General features: G+C 34.0%; 1 protein-coding gene across 1 annotated transcript; it reads left to right on the top strand.

Moving 5' to 3' along the window:
- The first annotated feature begins 1883 nt into the window (after positions 1-1883).
- LOC130803887 (DNA-directed RNA polymerase IV subunit 1) lies at positions 1884-18843 on the top strand. The gene is made up of 20 exons (XM_057668115.1): positions 1884-2103; positions 2279-2349; positions 4391-4513; positions 5290-5410; positions 5491-5615; positions 6089-6142; positions 6243-6437; positions 6604-6759; positions 6850-6945; positions 7286-9187; positions 9526-9695; positions 9802-9868; positions 9952-10055; positions 11982-12127; positions 13271-13533; positions 13641-13814; positions 14757-14894; positions 15567-15823; positions 17871-17982; positions 18185-18843. The coding sequence occupies exons 3-20, from the start codon at positions 4427-4429 to the stop codon at positions 18362-18364; spliced, it is 4347 nt and encodes a 1448-aa protein (XP_057524098.1). The 5' UTR covers positions 1884-2103; positions 2279-2349; positions 4391-4426; the 3' UTR covers positions 18365-18843.
- The last annotated feature ends 530 nt before the right edge of the window (positions 18844-19373 follow it).

Raw genomic sequence — 19373 nt, 5'->3', positions numbered from 1 at the left:
AGAAAATTTGTGATGATATATATATATATATATATATATATATATATATATATATATATATATATATATATATATATATATATATATATATATATATATATATATATATATATCAGTTTTTAATAACAGTTTTTCCAAAAATCAATAATGAAAAACTTGGTAACAATTTGTAGAAAATTGAAAGAACAAATCAAAGCATAGCAATTTATAAACTATTAAAAGATAAAAACAAAAAATCCTGTATACAGCTAAAAATAAATTTCAACATTTTGTGTACTTATACTTTGTATCATTTCAAATACTTAGATGAAATAGGAGTATCAAATCTACTTTTTAGGCAATAAGTCAAACTAATAATTAGATCACATTAGCTTAGCAAACATCAAAGAAATTATTTTTTATAAAATTTATATCCCTACTCCCCAATAACATCAAACAGTAAAAAGAAATTCACAAGCATATGTCTCCTATTAATACATAAACAAAAAAGCAAGGAACAACTTGGGGTCCTTCGTCCACTTTATCAGTCGATTTTGAGTTATGTATTTTAAATTAGATTATTTTTGGATAAAATATATATTCTAAAAGCAAAAAAGAAGAAGTAAGTTGATGCTTTTATTTAGATTATCAATCGGTTTTGAGTAATATTTTTTTAATTAGATTATTTTCAAATATAATATGTACGTATAAATTGATGTATATATTAATACAATATTAAATCTACTTTTTAGGCAATAAATCAAAATAACAATTAAATCACATCACCATAACAAGCACCAAATAAAAAATTTCCTAATTTAAAATATATCCATACTTCCAAAACATCACAAGATAAAAAATTTCACAAGCCCTTGACTTCTATCATAGGGATAGTTCATAAATCCAAAAGCAAATTATAAATTATTGTATGAGACAGTTTTAACAAAAGTTACATCATATTCATAAATTAGATAGTTCATCTAATAAATACTTCTATATGAGAATATGATTCCTTATTTGTAGTCATCTCATCGACAGACGGTTTCTCATAAGAGTAGCTTAAAACAAGAAACACAAAAAACAATGTGGAGGCCTACATCTAGGTTATCGATCGGTTTCGAGTATGTAACGTACTTTATATTAGATTATTACTTTATTTTCATATAACGTATTTTATTAGATTTTTAGTTTTTTTTTGGATATAGTATAAGTTGATGCATTAATATAATATTTTTTGACTCGCTTAGAAGTGTACTTATAACCCTTATCTAAAACCCGTAATAATTAGTCTAACTGAAATAAAATTGAATTCTCAACGTTGTAATTTAATTAAAAAAGCTATGGGTGTTTGGCAATTGGCTGTTGGTTGTTGGCTGTTGACTTTTTTAGTTGGCTTGTTTGACCAACTGGAAATGTTGGCTGTTTTTGTTGGCTTTTAAGTTAGCTGAAAAAGCTAGCTGTTTGTGGAGATGTTTGATAAATTTGAGTATTGGCTGTTGACTGTTTATTAGAGAAAAAGTGAGCCAACAAGCCAAAAGCCAACCAAAAAGCTAGCTGGAGTAACTTTTTTATTTTGGCTTAAAAGCCAGCATTTCACCTGCTTTAAAAACATTTACCAAACACTTTTTTTTACTGTTTAACCAATTAGCAAGCTAAAAGTCAAAAGCCAATTAAAAAGCTAAGAACCAAACACCCCTATAAATAGGAGGGTTGGGTAGTAAGGGAATCATCTTGTGTCGCCTTCTTCCGTCTTGGAAACCGGCTCAGCTGTGGTAACTTTTGGCAGATAATCATCGGCGGCCATCAAATAATTTTTTTTTAATTTTTTACTTTAAAGTAAGTTTCTGTATTTTTGTTTAATCAATTTCTCCTAAAACCCTGTAAAACTGTGTTTTCCTTCAGCTTTCTAAAACCCCCTTAACAAAAAAATTGGGTTTAAAGCCCCTGAATTCCTCCCATTCAAAGGGGAGGGACCCTTCAAATTTGTCCCCTAATTCATTGATTCTCTCTTTCTCTTTTCTCCCTAGTTTTCTGATACTAGTTGTCTTTGTGGGTTCTTCTTTTATACTTCATACACTTTCTCTCACTTTTTTTCTCCGTAGACCCCTGCCTCACTACAGAAAAGTATGGTGAAAAGTTCCCTTATCATTTTTGTACTATTTTGATTCTTTTTTTCCTGTTCTATTTATGGGTTTTGGAAATTATTTTCGTTTTGTTAATGGATTCTCATCAATTCTGAATGCTGCTGCATTGTTAGTTGGTGAATTTAATTTCTTTGGGGTTTTTTTTCACTTGTCAGGTTAATTTTCTGTGGTGGGTTGCAAGAAGCTCATCGGGAAGGAGTGAAGAAAGACATTAATCAAATATCAGGTGAATTATTTTTATTATTGTTATAACTATTTTCTTGTTTTCTTGGGTTTTTGGTTGATTTTTGGTTTTTGTTATTTTTGATGATGATAAAGTTTGTTGCTTGCATGTGTTTGTTCAGAAGTGGGTTAGATTTAGTAAGAAAGAATTTGAATTGGGCAATGTAGGTTGGTAAAAACTAAAAAGTATTCCTTTTGGTTTGATTTGGTATCTTATTAATGTGATTAATTGCATGCTAATACTCCCTTCTTATGAGTTCAATGTATCGTATAAAGGCATGTTTTTTTGGATTTTACATATTTGTGATAGTTCAATTCTGTATTTTCAGTTGCTAGCGTTGATCAGTCATCAGTAATAATAAGTGTCTTAAAATTAGGTAATCAATATGATTTTGATTGAGGTTTTTCTGATCCTGTATTTTATCTATTTACATGATTCATAAGGGTTTTTGAGTTTAATGGGAAATTGAGAGATCACTGAAAATTATCTTTTCTGGGATATTTGTTATCATGGACACATGGTCTCCTGAATTCTATTTTATAGAAGTATTTTCAATTTTTTTTTGCAAATTACTGTTGTGCCCTTTTCTGGTCATGATTTGATGGAAGCCAGGAAGGTATTGATTGGGTATGAGAATGGAGACTCTGGTGTTTGTTTTCATTTATGTAAAGGAGCAGAAATTGGCTGCAATTTTCAACATTCAATATTCTCTGTACTTCAATCCTTTGTTTTTTTTGGGAGAGGAGAAGGTGAGAGTTGCGGTGTCTGTGTGTGCAACATTCTTCATTTTGGATTTGATGTCGTGTAGCGGGTGTAAAAATTCATAGATGTTGATACCGGTACAATCAGTTTTTATGGGTTTTATCCCGACAATACAAACATTAATGTGGATATGTGGTTGATTCTATGATTGCAGTCATTAACACGTGTTATACATAGATGTCGTGCTTAAGTGCTTTCAGCTATCCTGGAAAGTTGAGATGGGGGTGAAGGAGGGGGGAGCTGGGCATCGTGAGGTTTCTAGCCAAGTTGACGCATTACCATTTTGGGTAGATTTGTCTGTGTTACTTTTTTGAGCTATATAGTTTAATCGCCAGTCTTAATTTCACTCTAAACATGGCATATGTGGGGACATTGGCCTTATATTGGACGTCTTACAGCCATTCGCCGTCTATTTGATTTCCTCGAATTCATCACTTGGGTTCTTTGGCATTTACTTTTACATTTTTTAATGCCAATTCGTCCAATCTGTCATCAATAAGTTCAATTCTTGTTATTGTTGTTATAGGACCCCATTACCGTTCTCATAAATTTTTCGCCACTAAACTTAAGTATACATAACGACAGGTCACGAAAGAATAAGGATGGTTGAACTGGTACTGAATGTTCATCCTTATTATTTACCGACAACATTTAAGCTAAATATTTTTTTCTATATTTGTCTTAGAAAAGTGTATTTGCGAGTCTCCTGTTTTAAGGTAGTTATAAACCCTGCAAAGCTTGTTGGTTTTTCACCATTGTCTTTAAATTGCCCTGGAAACTATTCTTGATGTTTTTTCACTTAAATCTCTTAATTCCTATGAATCTCTCTTTTTAATTAACCCATGTACAATGTGTGACGGTGTGGGTACCGATTACTTTATCTGTTTTGATTTTGGCTTTTTTTTTTTTGGCAATTTTGTTTCAGATTGTAGAAGCATACTTTTTCATGATATTCCTTTTAAGAAAGTGGTGAATTCTCTATTAGAATCACATATCGATTCATTGCTAATAATGAACTTAAGCTATTAAAATTCAGTATTGAAGGACTATTCTTTAATTATTTATTTAATAATGAAAAGCATCATTTATGATTAATCTTTAGCTATGAAGTGATTTGGGTGTTTCTTCTGGTTTTGCTTTGAATATTTCTCTTGTAGTTGCCCCTATTCTGCATGTCTTTGAATCCATATTAAATTTCAGTGGATTTTCTCTTTTCTTCAATATTTTTCACTTTTCATGCTTTGTAAATGTAGTTGCTTAACGGTTCTGAAATCTGGTACAGAATTTTCTCTTTGAAGTCGAAAATACCTGAATTCCCATGGATGACGAAGTCACTATTGTGGATGATGTGCCTGTTGCAATTCTTACCGGAGTCCACTTTAATGTCATGACTGAAAATGATGCAGTAAGTTTATGTCATTCTTGCCCTTCTCTTGACAATTCATCTTTTTCGTAGTCTACAAATCTATCGACATAGTTGATTTTTAATGGAGCCAAAATTTCATACTTCATATAGACTAAAGTAAAATGATTCATTACCCATAAAAGTCTCTATAGCAATTAAGGTCAATTTAAAACGACTTATTTATAATTGGAAGAGTAACGTGGAGTAAACACATTGGCCTAGAATTTAGAACCTCAATCATAGTTTTTGCACAAAAGATTTGGCCTTCGGGTGATTTACAACTAGTTCCACTGATACTCTCTGTAGCATACCTCTTTGGATGTTCTATGTTTCTAACGATGGAGCTCTTCATTTCTATGTCTTCTTATGCCTCCTACTTTTTACCCTTTCTATTATATGTTCTTTCGACATCAATATGTTGCTTGCAAAAAGGTCTACCTAGCCAGATAGTATAAGTCTACATTATGCCATTTCTTATGATACATTGCCAACAATATCACGGAACTTATATCGAAGATTATTGGAAGTAATTTTCTAAAGACACGACATAAATGTTCTCGAAAAAAAGATGTTTTTACATGACCGGTTATGTTGCAACCAACGGATTATCACCTTTTCAATTGACGATTTGGGTTGCATATGGATTTTAGTATCTTCTATTTAAAAACATGTACTTATTTTTTTCCTTGAAGTGATGGTTTATTGTGATCCTAATCATTTATATCTCTACAGACTACTTGTATTTACAATGACATATTTTTTATGGCTTTATCAAGGAAAAAATATCCGTGTTTAATATTGAAGCACCAGCTGGGGTAACTGATCCAAAGTTGGGATTTCCGAATCCTACTTCCCAATGTGCCACTTGTGGTGCAAGAAGCAATAAGCAATGTGAAGGTATGGCTTAAAGCCTTGTACAAATTTCTTCATTGTTTTTCTGATGAAAATTTCTTCTTAAATTGCAAAATTTGTGGCAGGTCATTTTGGTGTGGTCAATTTTCCATACACAATTATCCATCCATATTTTGTATCTGAAGTTGTACAAATCTTAAACAAAATATGTCCAGGCTGTAAATCCCTTCGGAGAGAAAGAAAAGCTAAGGTTAGATACCTTCCTTATCAGAATTCGGTGTTTGCATGGTGAGTGTTGTTTCACATATTTGTTGAACTCGAAGAAAATAAAAAAAGTTTACTTATAAGCAAAACATATCAAAGGTAATCAGTCGTGCTTTGATTATGTCTACTATGCTATTTAGTTTGCATGCATTTATTGCTTACAATACAACATGACAATCGGAAAAGTTTCTGGATTTCCTTCCTCTAATATAGCAATAAATTTCCTGCTAGTAAGGCTTTTAACTTTCGCTGTTAGAAAAATCTAAATTGTAATTTAAATGAGACCAGCTATAATATATTTCTCATCGCCTAGTAACATTGTTTGATATGATTATTTGTTCATTTTTGTTACTTTTGAAATTCCTGTCTATTCTTTTGAGGCTCAATCCAGTATTTTCCTCTGATGTTGAGTTTTTGCCGTAAAGCAATCTTCATACTGTGGTTTTTCCTGTTTGACAGGGTGCTATGGCAGGAGCTAGGCTAGATCGGTTAAGGGGTTGTAAATACTGTGTTGTATGTTCTTCCATTTGCTTTCAAGCAATTATCTATCCTAAATTTTCTTTATTTATTTTTTATCTTGTTTTGACATATGCTGCTATGGGCCTATATGCAGGGAAGGCCCCCATCTTTCAGATTTAGAGTTTCCACCAATGACGTGTTTAAGAAGACGGCAGTTACAGTAGAAGCTATTGAGAGGCCGCAAAGCAGGTTCTCGGTAGATGAATTTTGGGACTTTCTTCCAAAAGATCCTCAAATAGAAGAAAGCGCGAACAAAAATAATTATAAAAGAGTTTTATCTCCTTCACAGGCATACATTATCTCCTTCAAAAGTTCTTGACTTTATGTTTCGTGTTTGATGTTGTTTGCTGAGTCTTGCTGAAATTTTAAATAAAAAAACTTAATCTGCAATTGCCCATTTTTTTGTTTGCTTGAACCAAGTGGAAGTAAACGACCTTCTTCTTTCTTGATTGCAGGTTTATCAGTTGATAAAAGATGTTGATCCAAACTTCATGAAAGAGTTTGTTTCAAATACAGATGCACTTTTCCTTAATAACTTTGCAGTGACACCCAATTGCCATCGTGTTACTGAACTCATTCATCCATTTTCTACTGGGCAGAAGTTAATATTTGTGGGTGTTTTTTCTTTTGTCCTTTCTTGTTGGTTTGTCTTTTTCTCTTCAAATTTCCTTTCTAACTAGCTTTGATTGTCATGATTTTAGGATGAACGAACCCGAGCGTTCAGGAAGCTCGTTGATTTCAAGGGCACAGCTAATGAGCTGGCGTCTCGTGTTCTCGACTGCTTAAAACATTCAAAGGCATGAAACCTAATTATGAATTTTTTCCCTGCCCATTTTGGAATGTCTAATGTTTTCACTTTTGGTTTTGTCCATTCTTGATCGGGCCAAAGAATGATTGTTCTTTGGTTATGGATCATAATGGACCAAAATAAAAGGGCTCATTAAATTATATACACTTATATATGTGAAATTGCAAATGATGGTTTGGTTTCTATCAAGGGTCAATCGGAAACATTCTCTTTATTTGTAGGAGCCTAGATAAAAGCTACTTAATGGCATTAGAGTAATGGGATAGTGTTGTAATCTTTTTCCCTTCTTCTAAAACTTATACAACCATGTTGGTTTATTATTTCTGCAGTTGCGCTTAGAGAAAACAACGGATGATTCTGATAACATAGATGTGTTGAACACATCAGCATCGAAATGGATGAAGGAAGTAGTTCTGACAAAGCGAAGTGACCACATAGTTCGTTCTGTTGTCACTGGTGATCCTAATTTGAAACTCTCTGAGATTGGCATCCCTCGCTATATTGCAGAAAAGCTGCACATCTCTGACTATCTAAATGCTTGGAACTGGGAGAAGCTGACAGCAAGCTGCAATTTGAGACTTCTAGAGAGGGGAGAGGTCTATGTTCGTAGGAATGGCAACTTGGTTCCGGTACGTGAGATGGAGGAGTTCCAGTTGGGGGACCTAATATATAGACCTTTAAGTGATGGTGACATAATGCTGATAAATAGGCCTCCAACAATTCATCAACATTCATTGCTTGCTTTGAATGTCAAAATTCTTCCAATAAACAATGTAGTCTCCATAAATCCGCTTTGTTGTGCTCCCTTGCGTGGAGATTTTGATGGCGATTGCCTCCATGGCTATGTCCCACAGTCCATGGAAGCTAGAGTGGAACTCCGAGAGCTTGTGGCCTTAGATAGGCAGTTACACAATGAACAGAGTGGAAGAAACCTGCTCTCTCTAACTCATGACAGCTTGACTGGTGCACATTTGCTATTGGCCGAGGAGGGTGTTTTGTCAAAGCCTCAATTTCAGCAGCTGGAGATGTTTTGTCCTCCAAAATTACTCTCACCTTCATCAAAACCAGGCATGTTGACTGGGAAGGATGTATTCAGCATGCTGCTGCCATCTGAGTTTGATTATGTATCTCCTGCAAATAATGTTAAAATTAGTAAAGGAGAATTACTATCATCGCGTGCTGGATCATCTTGGTTTTATGGAGATGGAAATGGAAACTTCTTTGAAAGTCTTATCAACCATTGTGGTGGTACATATCTGGAGTATCTCGACACCTCTCAGCAAGTTTTTTGTGAGTGGTTATCATCAAGAGGTTTGAGCGTCTCTTTGCTAGACCTTTATCTATGCTCTGATGGACACTTGCGCAAGAATTTGTTGGATGAAGTTCATTGTGGTCTTCAGGAAGCAGAAAAGAATAGCCATCTGAAGCAGTTGTTGGTTGAATCGTTTGTTAAGTACCTTCATGATGGAGTTGAAGATAACCAAATTGCTACTCTTCTTGAGGCTGATACAATGTGCTTTGACAAGCAGAAGTCTGCTGCAAAAAGTCGTGCTTCTGCTAGTGCCTTCAAATTTGTATTTCGGGATATTCAGAACCTGGCATATCAATATGCCGCTAATGACAATGCATTGTTGGCCATGATTAAATCTGGAAGCAAAGGAAATCTGTTGAAGGTAGCTCAACAGAGTATGTGTCTTGGTCTTCAACATTCATTAATACCTTTGTCTTTCAGGCTTCCTCACAAGCTTTCATGTGCCGGTTGGAATGATTTGAAATCAAAGTGTTCAGGTTCTGGAGACACGCTTGAATGCACTACATCCTTCATCCCATTTGCTGTGGTTGAAGGATCATTTATTACGGGCTTAAACCCTCTTGAATGCTTTAGTCATTCTGTTACAAGTCGAGGTAGTGCTTTCAGTGAAAATGCTAATGTCCCGGGTACCTTAACTCGAAGGCTTACATTTTTCTTGCGTGATATACAACTGGGTTATGATGGCACTGTAAGAAATGTTAGTGGAAATCAAGTAATTCAATTTTCTTACGGTTTTGGTGAGGGTAAGCCTTCCTCAGATGACCGTGATGGATCAGCTGTGAAGAGCATGAATGGAAGTGATGGTATTGGTGGGCATCCTGTTGGTGCAATAGCAGCCTCTGCCTTTTCCGAAGCCGCATACAGTGCATTAGACCAACCCATCAATGTTCTGGAACCATCTTCTTTATTAAACTTTAAGGTGCCTTCTTTCTTTCTCTGGTATCCAATGTGCATTAATCTTGTCTATTATTTTTTTGTGCTCTTTAGTTATGTATCTGTCTTTTTCTTTTGTTTCTTTTATTTGTCACTTTGTAAGAGCGAGACAAGAATGTTAATAACACTAGATTTGAAGAAATAATATTATCTTATTGGTGAAGATGTATTCCAAACATATGCTTGTGTTTGCGTTTGTTTTTGCATTTGTTAAATGATGGGAAGGTGATGCCAAATTGTCTAAGTGTTTGATGTGATTTCTGATCAGCTCATGCTTCTCTTTTGTTTCCTTACTAACTTTGTTTGACACAATCTGTTTCGCAGAAAGTGATGGAGAGTGGTTCGAGAAGAAGGAAAGGAAGCACGACTGTTTCTCTATTTCTCTCAGACAGACTCAGAAAATTGCGATACGGTTATGAATATGGAGCCTTGGAAGTTAAAAATCATCTCGAAAAAGTTTTGTTTTCTGATATTGTATCGACAGTCATGATAGTGTGCGTTACTTTGCCCATATGTGATGACTTTTTGGTTCTTGGTCACTAGTGTTTATGTATGTTTACAATTTCTTAACCTTCTATATGTTGACATCTTTTTTGTTAGATATTCTCCGGAGAGCTGCAGTCGGGTGAATATGTGCCCTTATGTTTGCCATTTTCATGTGAGCAAGGTAAACATGTACAAATAATTTCAATATTGAATTCATTCACGAATCATTTTTCGGTATTAATTTTGTTTGTTGACTATCTCCAGGAGACTGTGAAGAGAATGCGTTTGAGGGTTTTTTCTATTGTTGATGCTCTTAAGAAGAAGTGTGAAGGAACTCCTGTCCTTGCTAATGTGCACATTGTGAGCAAGTAAGCCTTTTGAACCTTTGCTTTGAGAAAATAATTGCTCCTTGAAAGTTAAATTTCCCTTCAAAGGCTTATATTCCTTTGTCCTTTTATAAAAATTAAATTTTCTTTGGCTTTTTTTCCCTTTTTTTTGTCCCTGTACTCTCTTTTCTCTATTCTCTATCTGCCTATATCGTTGTCAATGGTACATTACTTGATGTATAATTTAAGAGTGGTTGTTGATTGATTTTTACTATTCTTTCTGTTCTTGTATAGTTTTATGTCTTTACATATTTGCATTATGCTTTTTTACTTTGATTGTCACATATAATGGGGAAATTCTACACGGTAACCCTCAGCTGTTGACTTTTCTACATGGTATACAAAGTGCTTTTTTTAAAATTCACATGGTATTCCCGAGGTTTGTGCGAATACATTCGCCTCACCATATTTAGTAAAGAACATAAATTAGCCATTAAAATGGTGGGATTTGCTAAAATACTCTCATCAACTATCTTCATCTTCTTCACACCATCATCTTGGATCCCCTGTTCTTCCTCATTTACGTGTTCTTTCTCCATTTTTAGGGCTTTACCAACCAACAAATCTTACTCATATTATCCTTATCATTAGTGTACACTTATGAACAACGTTCACCCTATCTTTAAATTTTCAGACTTGTACTCATATACACAATCATCATTGCCTTTTTAACCATCAATTCCTAATCTCCTATTCAATTCCCATCACCAACAACCCCCACTTCTCTAACTACGCATTGATTTGCTCATTGTACTGCCTCCCTTTTTTTGGAGTGTCCCATTTGCTTCCGCGCTATCTAATGCACTATTCAATCCTTAATATCTATCTTTAAAGGTTTTCCAGACTTAAGGGCATTTGATTGATCTTTGAAGGATAAAAGGTGATTTACGCTTGTGAGTTGTGACATATAATATATGTCTAAGTTTTAAAAATCTTGAAGGTGTGAGGTGTGGGAGTACGATGGGTTGGTTGCTTTAATAGGGCTAGGTGAGGCATTTTGGTTATACATTACTATAAACTATACAACTTACATGATGGTTAAAAATGGTTTTCTACTGGGATTCTCAAGTGGGTAGCGAACCGCAATTCGGGTCGTTCGACTTGATGGGCTAGTCATTGGCGATCTGGATTGTTGGGGTTTGTGATTTGGATTGGTTATATGGTTGATCCGAGAAAATCAAAGGGAAAGTTCTAAGATCGAGATTTAAGAAGTAACTGAAGAGAGAAAAGAGGAAAAGAAATAAGAAGATGTCGAGACAAAGAAGAGAAAGAAGAAGACATTTATGTGTGGGCTGTGAGGAAGAAGATAAGGTATAATTTCGACATCTACTTGTACTTTAAAAAATTTCTTTTACCTTCATCTTTTTTTCTCAATTTTTCTTAAGTTACCTTTTTTTTTTCTAGTGGATGTTGACATCCTTCCACTATATGACCATTTTTTGCTCTTTTTTCTTAAGTTATCTTTTTCTTTTGTTTTTTATTCACTTCTACTCTTTTTCTTTATTTTCTTTTATTATTTTTTATTTTCAAGAATTTTTTGTATTTTATTTTCTCCAATTCTAAAATCTCAATAATTTAGTTATATTTTATTTAGTTATCAACCCCAATTCGTACCTCGATTCTGATTGAATTGTTCAGCGACCCAAGAAAACTCGACCCAAAATCTTATCGACCCAACCTCAGATTTTGAAAATTGGTGAATTCGTTCCCAATCCCATTCCGTGACCCGAATTGGTCCTCAATCCTGGTAACATTGGTTACAACTTACAAGTTGTCAACTACAGAACATCATGATATTTGTTCAATGATTTTCTCTTTTTTGGGGCTTCATGATATTGTTTTTGCAGATTATGCTTCATAGTCTTTTAGGGCTTTAGATCCATACTGACTTGGTGAATGAAATTCCAGGAATGGCTGCATTTCTGATGCTGGACATTATGCTACTGGTGTATGCATTACAGCCACAATTAGTGAAAGTCCGAGGAAATCATGCATCGATGTGAAATCAGTTCGAGAGGTGGTGATACCTAGCCTTCTGGGATCTATAGTAAAAGGTTCTTATTTCAAGAAACATTGCTTCTTCATTTTATTTTGAGCTTTATATCTTTATATGTTTTGATGTTTTTTTGCTATGTGTTAGTGGGCGGTGACCTCATCTTGAACTAAAAAAAGCGTTTTTTTACAATGTACCCTAGGACATTTTTTATTTGAACAACTATTACATATTTATGCACCTTAGCTATCTTTTGAATACGAAATGTTAATGGTAGATTGTTCTTGTGTTTCATTCTTCTGTTGGTAATATTCTGAACATTCTATATTGAGAGGAAGAAAAATTATTGCTAGTAAATATGATGTATAAATAATCTTATTCTTCTAGATCAAAATGGAAAAATATGTTTGTCTTCATCGTATTTGTTTTTTTAAACCTCTTTCCCTAATTGTCCCTTAATGTGAAAGTATTGGTGTTAGAAAAGTTTGATGCATTGATAATCTTGTTCTTCTAGATCAAAATGGTAAAAATGTCTGTGTAAATCTATTTTCCTTGATATCCTTTAATAAGAAAGTATCACATGTATTCCTACTTTCCAATTTCCTCAGGAAACTTGCTCTCATTACATGCTAGCTCGTCAATAACTTGACATTTATTTGTGTTGGAATATAAACAGATATAGACACTAAATAATGGCTAATAAAATAAAGATATACATATCTTTGATTACAAAAAAGTGAATAATAAATAAACAAGATTTCAGAAAAATGACATGGATCTAAACTATAGAAACATCAGTTGCATTTAAGGAGGAAATATTCTTTTCCAAAAGAAATGCTTCACCTATCTTAGGTCTCTCGGGATATTAATGAAGTCTGCCTTGAGATGCAATGAATGCTACTGCAAGTCTGACACTAACTCACAGCCCAATGATCAAAGCTTGTAATCTAGGAAAAGAGAAGAAATGTTTTCTGTTGAGGAAATTGTGTTTTTCATGAAGTTGAGAGTTAATTAGAATTAAGTTCCCAAACCCCCTTTATATAGAGTTTACTCAATTCTATCTTTCTCAACCGTCCTATCTTTTAGTAAAAGACATCTAGCAAGACCCTGAATTAAAGATTTTAATTTACCAAAATTTTCTGACCCGCATAATTAATTTCCTCATCTTCAAGAAAAATTCTTAAGCTTACACATTCTTTTTCAGGATTTGTTGAGGTTGAGAAGGTGGATATACTGTGGCATGATCAGACTGTGGAATCAGTATCAGGGAAGCATTTCCCTGGCGGTGAACTATACCTAAGTGTCTCTCTGTCAACAACTTACAAGATCAAAAAACTATGGAGTCGATTAATGGACAATTGTCTTCCAATCACGGGATTGATAGATTGGACACGAAGTCATCCTGATGACCTCAATGAAATTTTTTCAGCTTATGGAATTGATGTTGCTTGGAGATGCTTCCTTGAGGTTTATTTGTTTATTTATTATTCTAAAAAATATATCTGCTGCTTTCATTCCAATATTAGCTGATCTTATTTACACTCATTGTTGATATTGCTTCATCTACTATGCAGAATTTGAAGTCTTCAGTTACTGATATAGGGAAGACTATTCTTCCGGAGCACTTAATCCTAGTGGCGAATAGTTTGTCAGTAACAGGGGAATTTGTAGGGTTGAGTTCAAAAGGGATTGCTCGGCAAAAAGCTCATGTATCCGTTTCATCACCTTTTATGCTAGCATGCTTTGGTGTAAGTTCTTTGTGTTATTTACTTTTTATCTTTTTATCTTTCGGCAAAAAGGGATTGTTATTTAATGATATAGGATGTGAAAGAAATTTTTGAGCCTCAAAGAATAATATATATTTCCCTCGTATTCTTATTTGGTTTATCTTATGTTAATCTTTCTGATTTGTGAACCTTCAACCACCGTTTTCTTCATAGTTTCCATTGCACAGAGAGAGGGGTTTGCTAATTTTAGCATGCTGATGAGTGGTGATTATTATTAAAGAGGAGTATCGAGATAAAAGTAAACAAATATTGATTAAATATGTACTTCTATAATTAATCATGACATGAATTTAAAATTTTTCGTTTAATTTAGTTTCCTGTTGCTAACATTTGCTTTGGTATTCTAGCTATTTTTGTGAATGTACACATTGGTTTTCTTTATAGAAAGTATTATAGTTCTATTGAATCATGTACACTTTTTATTTGTGTATAGTTGTATATGATGTTTGTTAATTACAAGGGTAAGTTTGTGTATATCCAACCCCATAGCAAAAAGTGTCAATAGGAAACAATCTCTTTGTTATTACAAGGTAAGCTTGTGTATATCTAACCCCCAAATCATGGTTAAGTTAGAAATTCTTACACAAGTCAAAACAAAGACTGTACTATAGGATCCCCATGTATCCTTTTGAGCCTTTTTGATGGGGGTGAAAATGATTTCTTTGGAAATAATGTATATCTGTTATTCCTTGTAGCCATATTTGCTTTTCTCTTATATTCGATTTTAATTCTTATACTTAGACATTTCATTCTGTGTTCTAATGGAACCAACATTGACCAGAAATCTGAATGGTTTTGATTTATATTTCCCCATTACAGATTTATCTATATTGTGATATTTTCACTTTTACATGCATTTTGATTGAATTTTCTTCTGTTGATTTGTTTTTCCAAATTCAACAGAACGCGGGTGCTTCCTTCATAAAAGCTGCAAAGAAGAGAGCTGAGGATGAGCTGCTAGGGAGCCTAGATTGTTTGGTATGGGGGAAGATGCCTCGTCTGGGAACTGGTGCACAGTTTGAGTTTATGTATTCTGGAAAGGTATACCCTTCAGTGTTCCTTTTGAAGTAATGGCCATTAACCGCAATTATGCTATGCTCCCTTCATTGATCTTTAATACTCCCTCCATTCTCTATAATTGTCTCATTTGGTTTTGTATGCTATCCATTATCCAATGCCTTAACTTAATCCTCTTTATCTCTAATTGTGCATAACTAAAAATTATATTGATATCAATAAAATTTAGTTTGAGGTCTTGTTATTTGATTTTGTACACTATTTACCGATTATGTTGGTGGTGTGAATGTTTTTTCATAATCTTATGTCAGCCACACTTTTCAAGGTTGAATTAATTAACTCGTTCTATATGAATTGTTAGAAAAATTATTAGTCTATGAATGTAGCGATATAGTACTTGTAGCTTATGTTATTATGTTTTTAGAATAATTTTATGGTTGAAGTTCAATCTTGAATAATGTGGTTTATATCACGTAATGAGGTATTTTTTCTAAATTGTGATTCCTATCACACAATTATTATTTTTATCTCATTGACTACTTCTTTCACTTATATCCTCAATAAAAACTTTCTCGGGCTTTATTATGCACTAGGCAATTTTGCACAGTGACTTGCTAGACCCTATAGAATTCGTGGATTTTTATCCTTTGTTTTACTTTGGCTGTCCTTCTTAACCTTCTCTATTGGTATTATTAGGGGCATGAAATTCGGAAGCCTGTAGATATATATGAGCTGCTGGCTAGTTCGCATGAAAATGATAGTAAAATTGAATTTCCAGCTGATGATCAGACTCTTGTGTCTGAAAAGAGTGGTTCTCAAGCTCTTCAACATTTGAACAAAGTTTCAACTGAAAAACTTTACAAAGTGGCACTTGCAAAGAAAGTTATACAGACTTGTTTCTCTGTGGATGACATATGGAGGCTCAAACGGTCATGGAAGGAAATATTATACAAGTATGTGATTAATTATAATTTGTTAAAGCTTTTATCTTTCGCACTAGGTTCTGTTTCAGTTTTATAGTTACCTTAAGTAGTTAATATGCACATCCATTTGAACTATATATCTTTTTCTCTTTTTAATGGGCCATCGTTTCGAGGAAATAATTGCAAAAAAGTAGTAATCATGTATATCCATGGCGAAATACATCCATTTGAATTTTGAACCATTTTAGAAGATTGACCTTAGGTATATGAAGCATTCACTTGGAGTGATTGCTTTATCTTTCAACTCTATGGTACCTTTTCTTATGTTATTTGTGCAAAAATAACATTAGATGTCTACTTATTTGAAACCCTCGACTCCAACTCTTTTCTCCATTGTTCAAACATTAAATTTACCCCTTCCTTGATCTCTTTAATTGGAATAATTTTATCAGCATACAACATGTACCAAGGCACATCTCCTTGGAACGATTGAGTCATCTCATCTCAAACCGACACAAAAAGAAATGATTTAGGGGCTAGGGTCAAACCTTAGTGAAGGCCAATTATGATTGGAAACCTCTATTGACCCTGTACCTATCCTAACATTTGTCTTCCAACTTTATGGTACCTCTATTGTCTAATCTTATGGGTCACATCATGGTGAACATCTCCAACATTTTAGAAGATAGACCTAAGGTATTTGAAGCATTCACTGGGATTGATTCCTGAATCTTCCAACTTTATGGTACCTCTGCTTATGTTATTTGTGCAAAAATGACACTTAATGTCTACTTATTTTAAACCCTCGTGACTCGAACTCTTGTCTCCATTGTTCAAACATAAAAACAACATGCACCAAGGCACATCTCCTTGGAACAATTGAGTCATGTCATCTCAAACTGACACAAAAAGAAATGGGTTAGGGGCTAGGGTCAAACCTTAATGAAGGTCAAGTACGATGGGGAAACCTTTATTGCCCCTATACTTATCCTAACATTTGTCTTTACTTTTCGAAATATATCTTGCACAATATTATTTTCTGGGAATACCCTTTGTCAATGTCTGTACTTCTCTTACTACTTTGTCGTATGCCTTTCCCAAATCAATAAACACCATTCGCAAGTCCTTTTTTCTTGCCTATAATACTTCATCATCAGTGTCATTAGATGGAATATGGATTGCTTCCCTTGTACATCTCCCTAGCATAAATCCAAATTGCTTCTATGATATGTTAGATATTGAGATTGAATAACAAATTCTATAGTTGCCCCTTTTTGTATGTATTAGGATTGCTAATTCTTGAGGGGCAATATACAACAAAATTCAAAAAGGTTGTTTAAGGGGCAATATGATTCAGGAAAAATTAATATAAATAATTTGAACTTTTAACCATCTTATATTGATCTAACCCTTCATAATTTACTTAAAAGTATGAAAATTTACATATTTTTTAGCATTTTGGGGCGCTGATTTAATAATGAGTGAAGCAGCACTTGCTAAGTTGCTATCATTTTTAGGACGCTGAATGTAATTTTATTTATAGAAATTTTGGACACTCTTGTATAAATCTTTTTGGGCAATTTTTCAACAATTAAGCATGGAATCTTTATGCTGTGAATAATGCTTTGTACATGTCTATCCTGCATCAAGCAATGAGCTTTAATCCTGCATTGTGTTTAGATTTTAATCATGGAAGTGAATACTAATATGATTCTTTTGCTAAATGCGAATATGATTAAGTTAATGCCTCTTTTGTGACTGCTATGTTTTTATTAGGCTGATACTCTGATGCTACCTTGTTTTTTGCATTATGTCCTTCGTGTATCACTATGCTCGTGTAATCTATGTATAGAACTAAAGGAGTTCAAAACAGATCCGATTATTTGATATTTACCTGACCTTGTAACCGAAGCCAATTTGACCCGGCTTAAAAATGGTTTTACAATTATGTATAAACCAATGTGGACACAAAATTCGATTTCAAACCGATCCGAAACACCTGACCCAAAATCAACCCGATTACCCGAATGAACTCCTCTGCATATAACGTTTTCACTTGCCTTAATATTATGTACAGGTATGACATTGGTGAGCAGTTGAGCGACTGGGATAAAGCGCTATTGTTGATGGCTTTAAAGTTCCACCCCCAAAGAAAGGAGAAAATTGGCAATGGAGCTGTAGGCATCAAGGTAAGCTCTTCGGTTCTTGTTTAGATTAAAGGCAGCTGAAACGATGGATTCATTTTTATCACCGTGCTTGTGTTGATTCGGTTTTTCACACAAATACTTTATTTATACGTCTGGTTTTATAAATGCTTAAAATTTGAGTAAAAATTTGTTAGTCAACAAAAATTTGAACAACTTATTGACGCTTGGTGGTGTGTGGTTTCAGGTTGGTCAGCATCCTGATCACAACGAAAGCCGTTGCTTCATTGTAGAAAGGCCTGATGGAACTGTAGAAGACTTCTCATATAAGAAATGCTTCTTTGGTGCTCTGGAAATGCTCGACCCTAGGAGAGCAAAACTCATTCAGAGCAAATACACCAAAAATGGCTCCACCCAAAAGGCGTGAAAGTCAAAGCATCCCTCACCCCTTTGTCCCTGGAAGGGTCGAGAGGTCTTACAGAATCACGGGGAAAGATGTATCGAAGGTAAGAAGAAAACGAAACGAAAATAAAAAAATAAAGAAAAAAGAAAATAAAGTTGAAAATCATCCGAAAGGATGATTGGTAATTGTTAGGGTATTAGCCTAAGAGCTCTATACATGTTGTAGCAAGAGCTGAACCCACAAAGGATGGCCGTAAAGCAAATGTTGCATTGTGATGTTTTTTTGTGTAATATATAGTTATAGGGTTTAGTTCTTTCCTCTACGCTTCTTTTTGCTGCTTCTACTTCATCTTTTTCGCCATATTTTTGCAAAGGCCAAAAAGATATTAGTGGAAGCAGCAAAGAGAAGCTGGGAAAGCTATTATTTCTGTAGTTTCTCCTTGTATTGTCTGTTATACTCTCGGATTCTCGCAATGCAAACATTTCCTTATATCTATTCCGTCATTTATTGTCTCTTTTGATCCAATTTGGCTATGATAAGAGCTTCCTAGTGTACGCCATTATAGTCGGAAAATTCCGACTGATGTTAAAATTACTTTTACCCATTGGGTCGGATCAAGATGATTTTGCTTTCGCATCTTCACTATTATATTCTTTCTGTTGTTTATTCTTGCGGCTTATTTTTTAAGTTCAACTTCTGTGTATTTGTCGATTATATATTGCTAATATTATTTTATTTTTTCTGCCTTTTTAACTTTTATTTTCTAGTTTTGTTTCCAAAGGGCCATATGTAGACCCTAAATAACAACATTTACGATAAACTGTTAACTAAACAATTGCTGTATATACACACCATACAATAATGTGAAATTGTTTTCATTAAAGATCAAATAGAAGGACCAACTGGCTGAGGACTAGCTTGTAGACTGAGGCCTCTGCAGTGTGCAGTGTGCAGTATGCCGTGCAATTACTGAAATATATGACCTAACATATGTTAGGACCCGCCATTGAGAGAAAAAATTGATGAGAATAAC

This window comes from Amaranthus tricolor, chromosome 17 (genome assembly GCF_026212465.1).
Source record: "Amaranthus tricolor cultivar Red isolate AtriRed21 chromosome 17, ASM2621246v1, whole genome shotgun sequence".
Lineage (NCBI taxonomy): Eukaryota > Viridiplantae > Streptophyta > Magnoliopsida > Caryophyllales > Amaranthaceae > Amaranthus > Amaranthus tricolor.
Note: the sequence above shows the minus strand (reverse complement) of the source record. Positions and strands in the feature narration are given on the sequence as shown.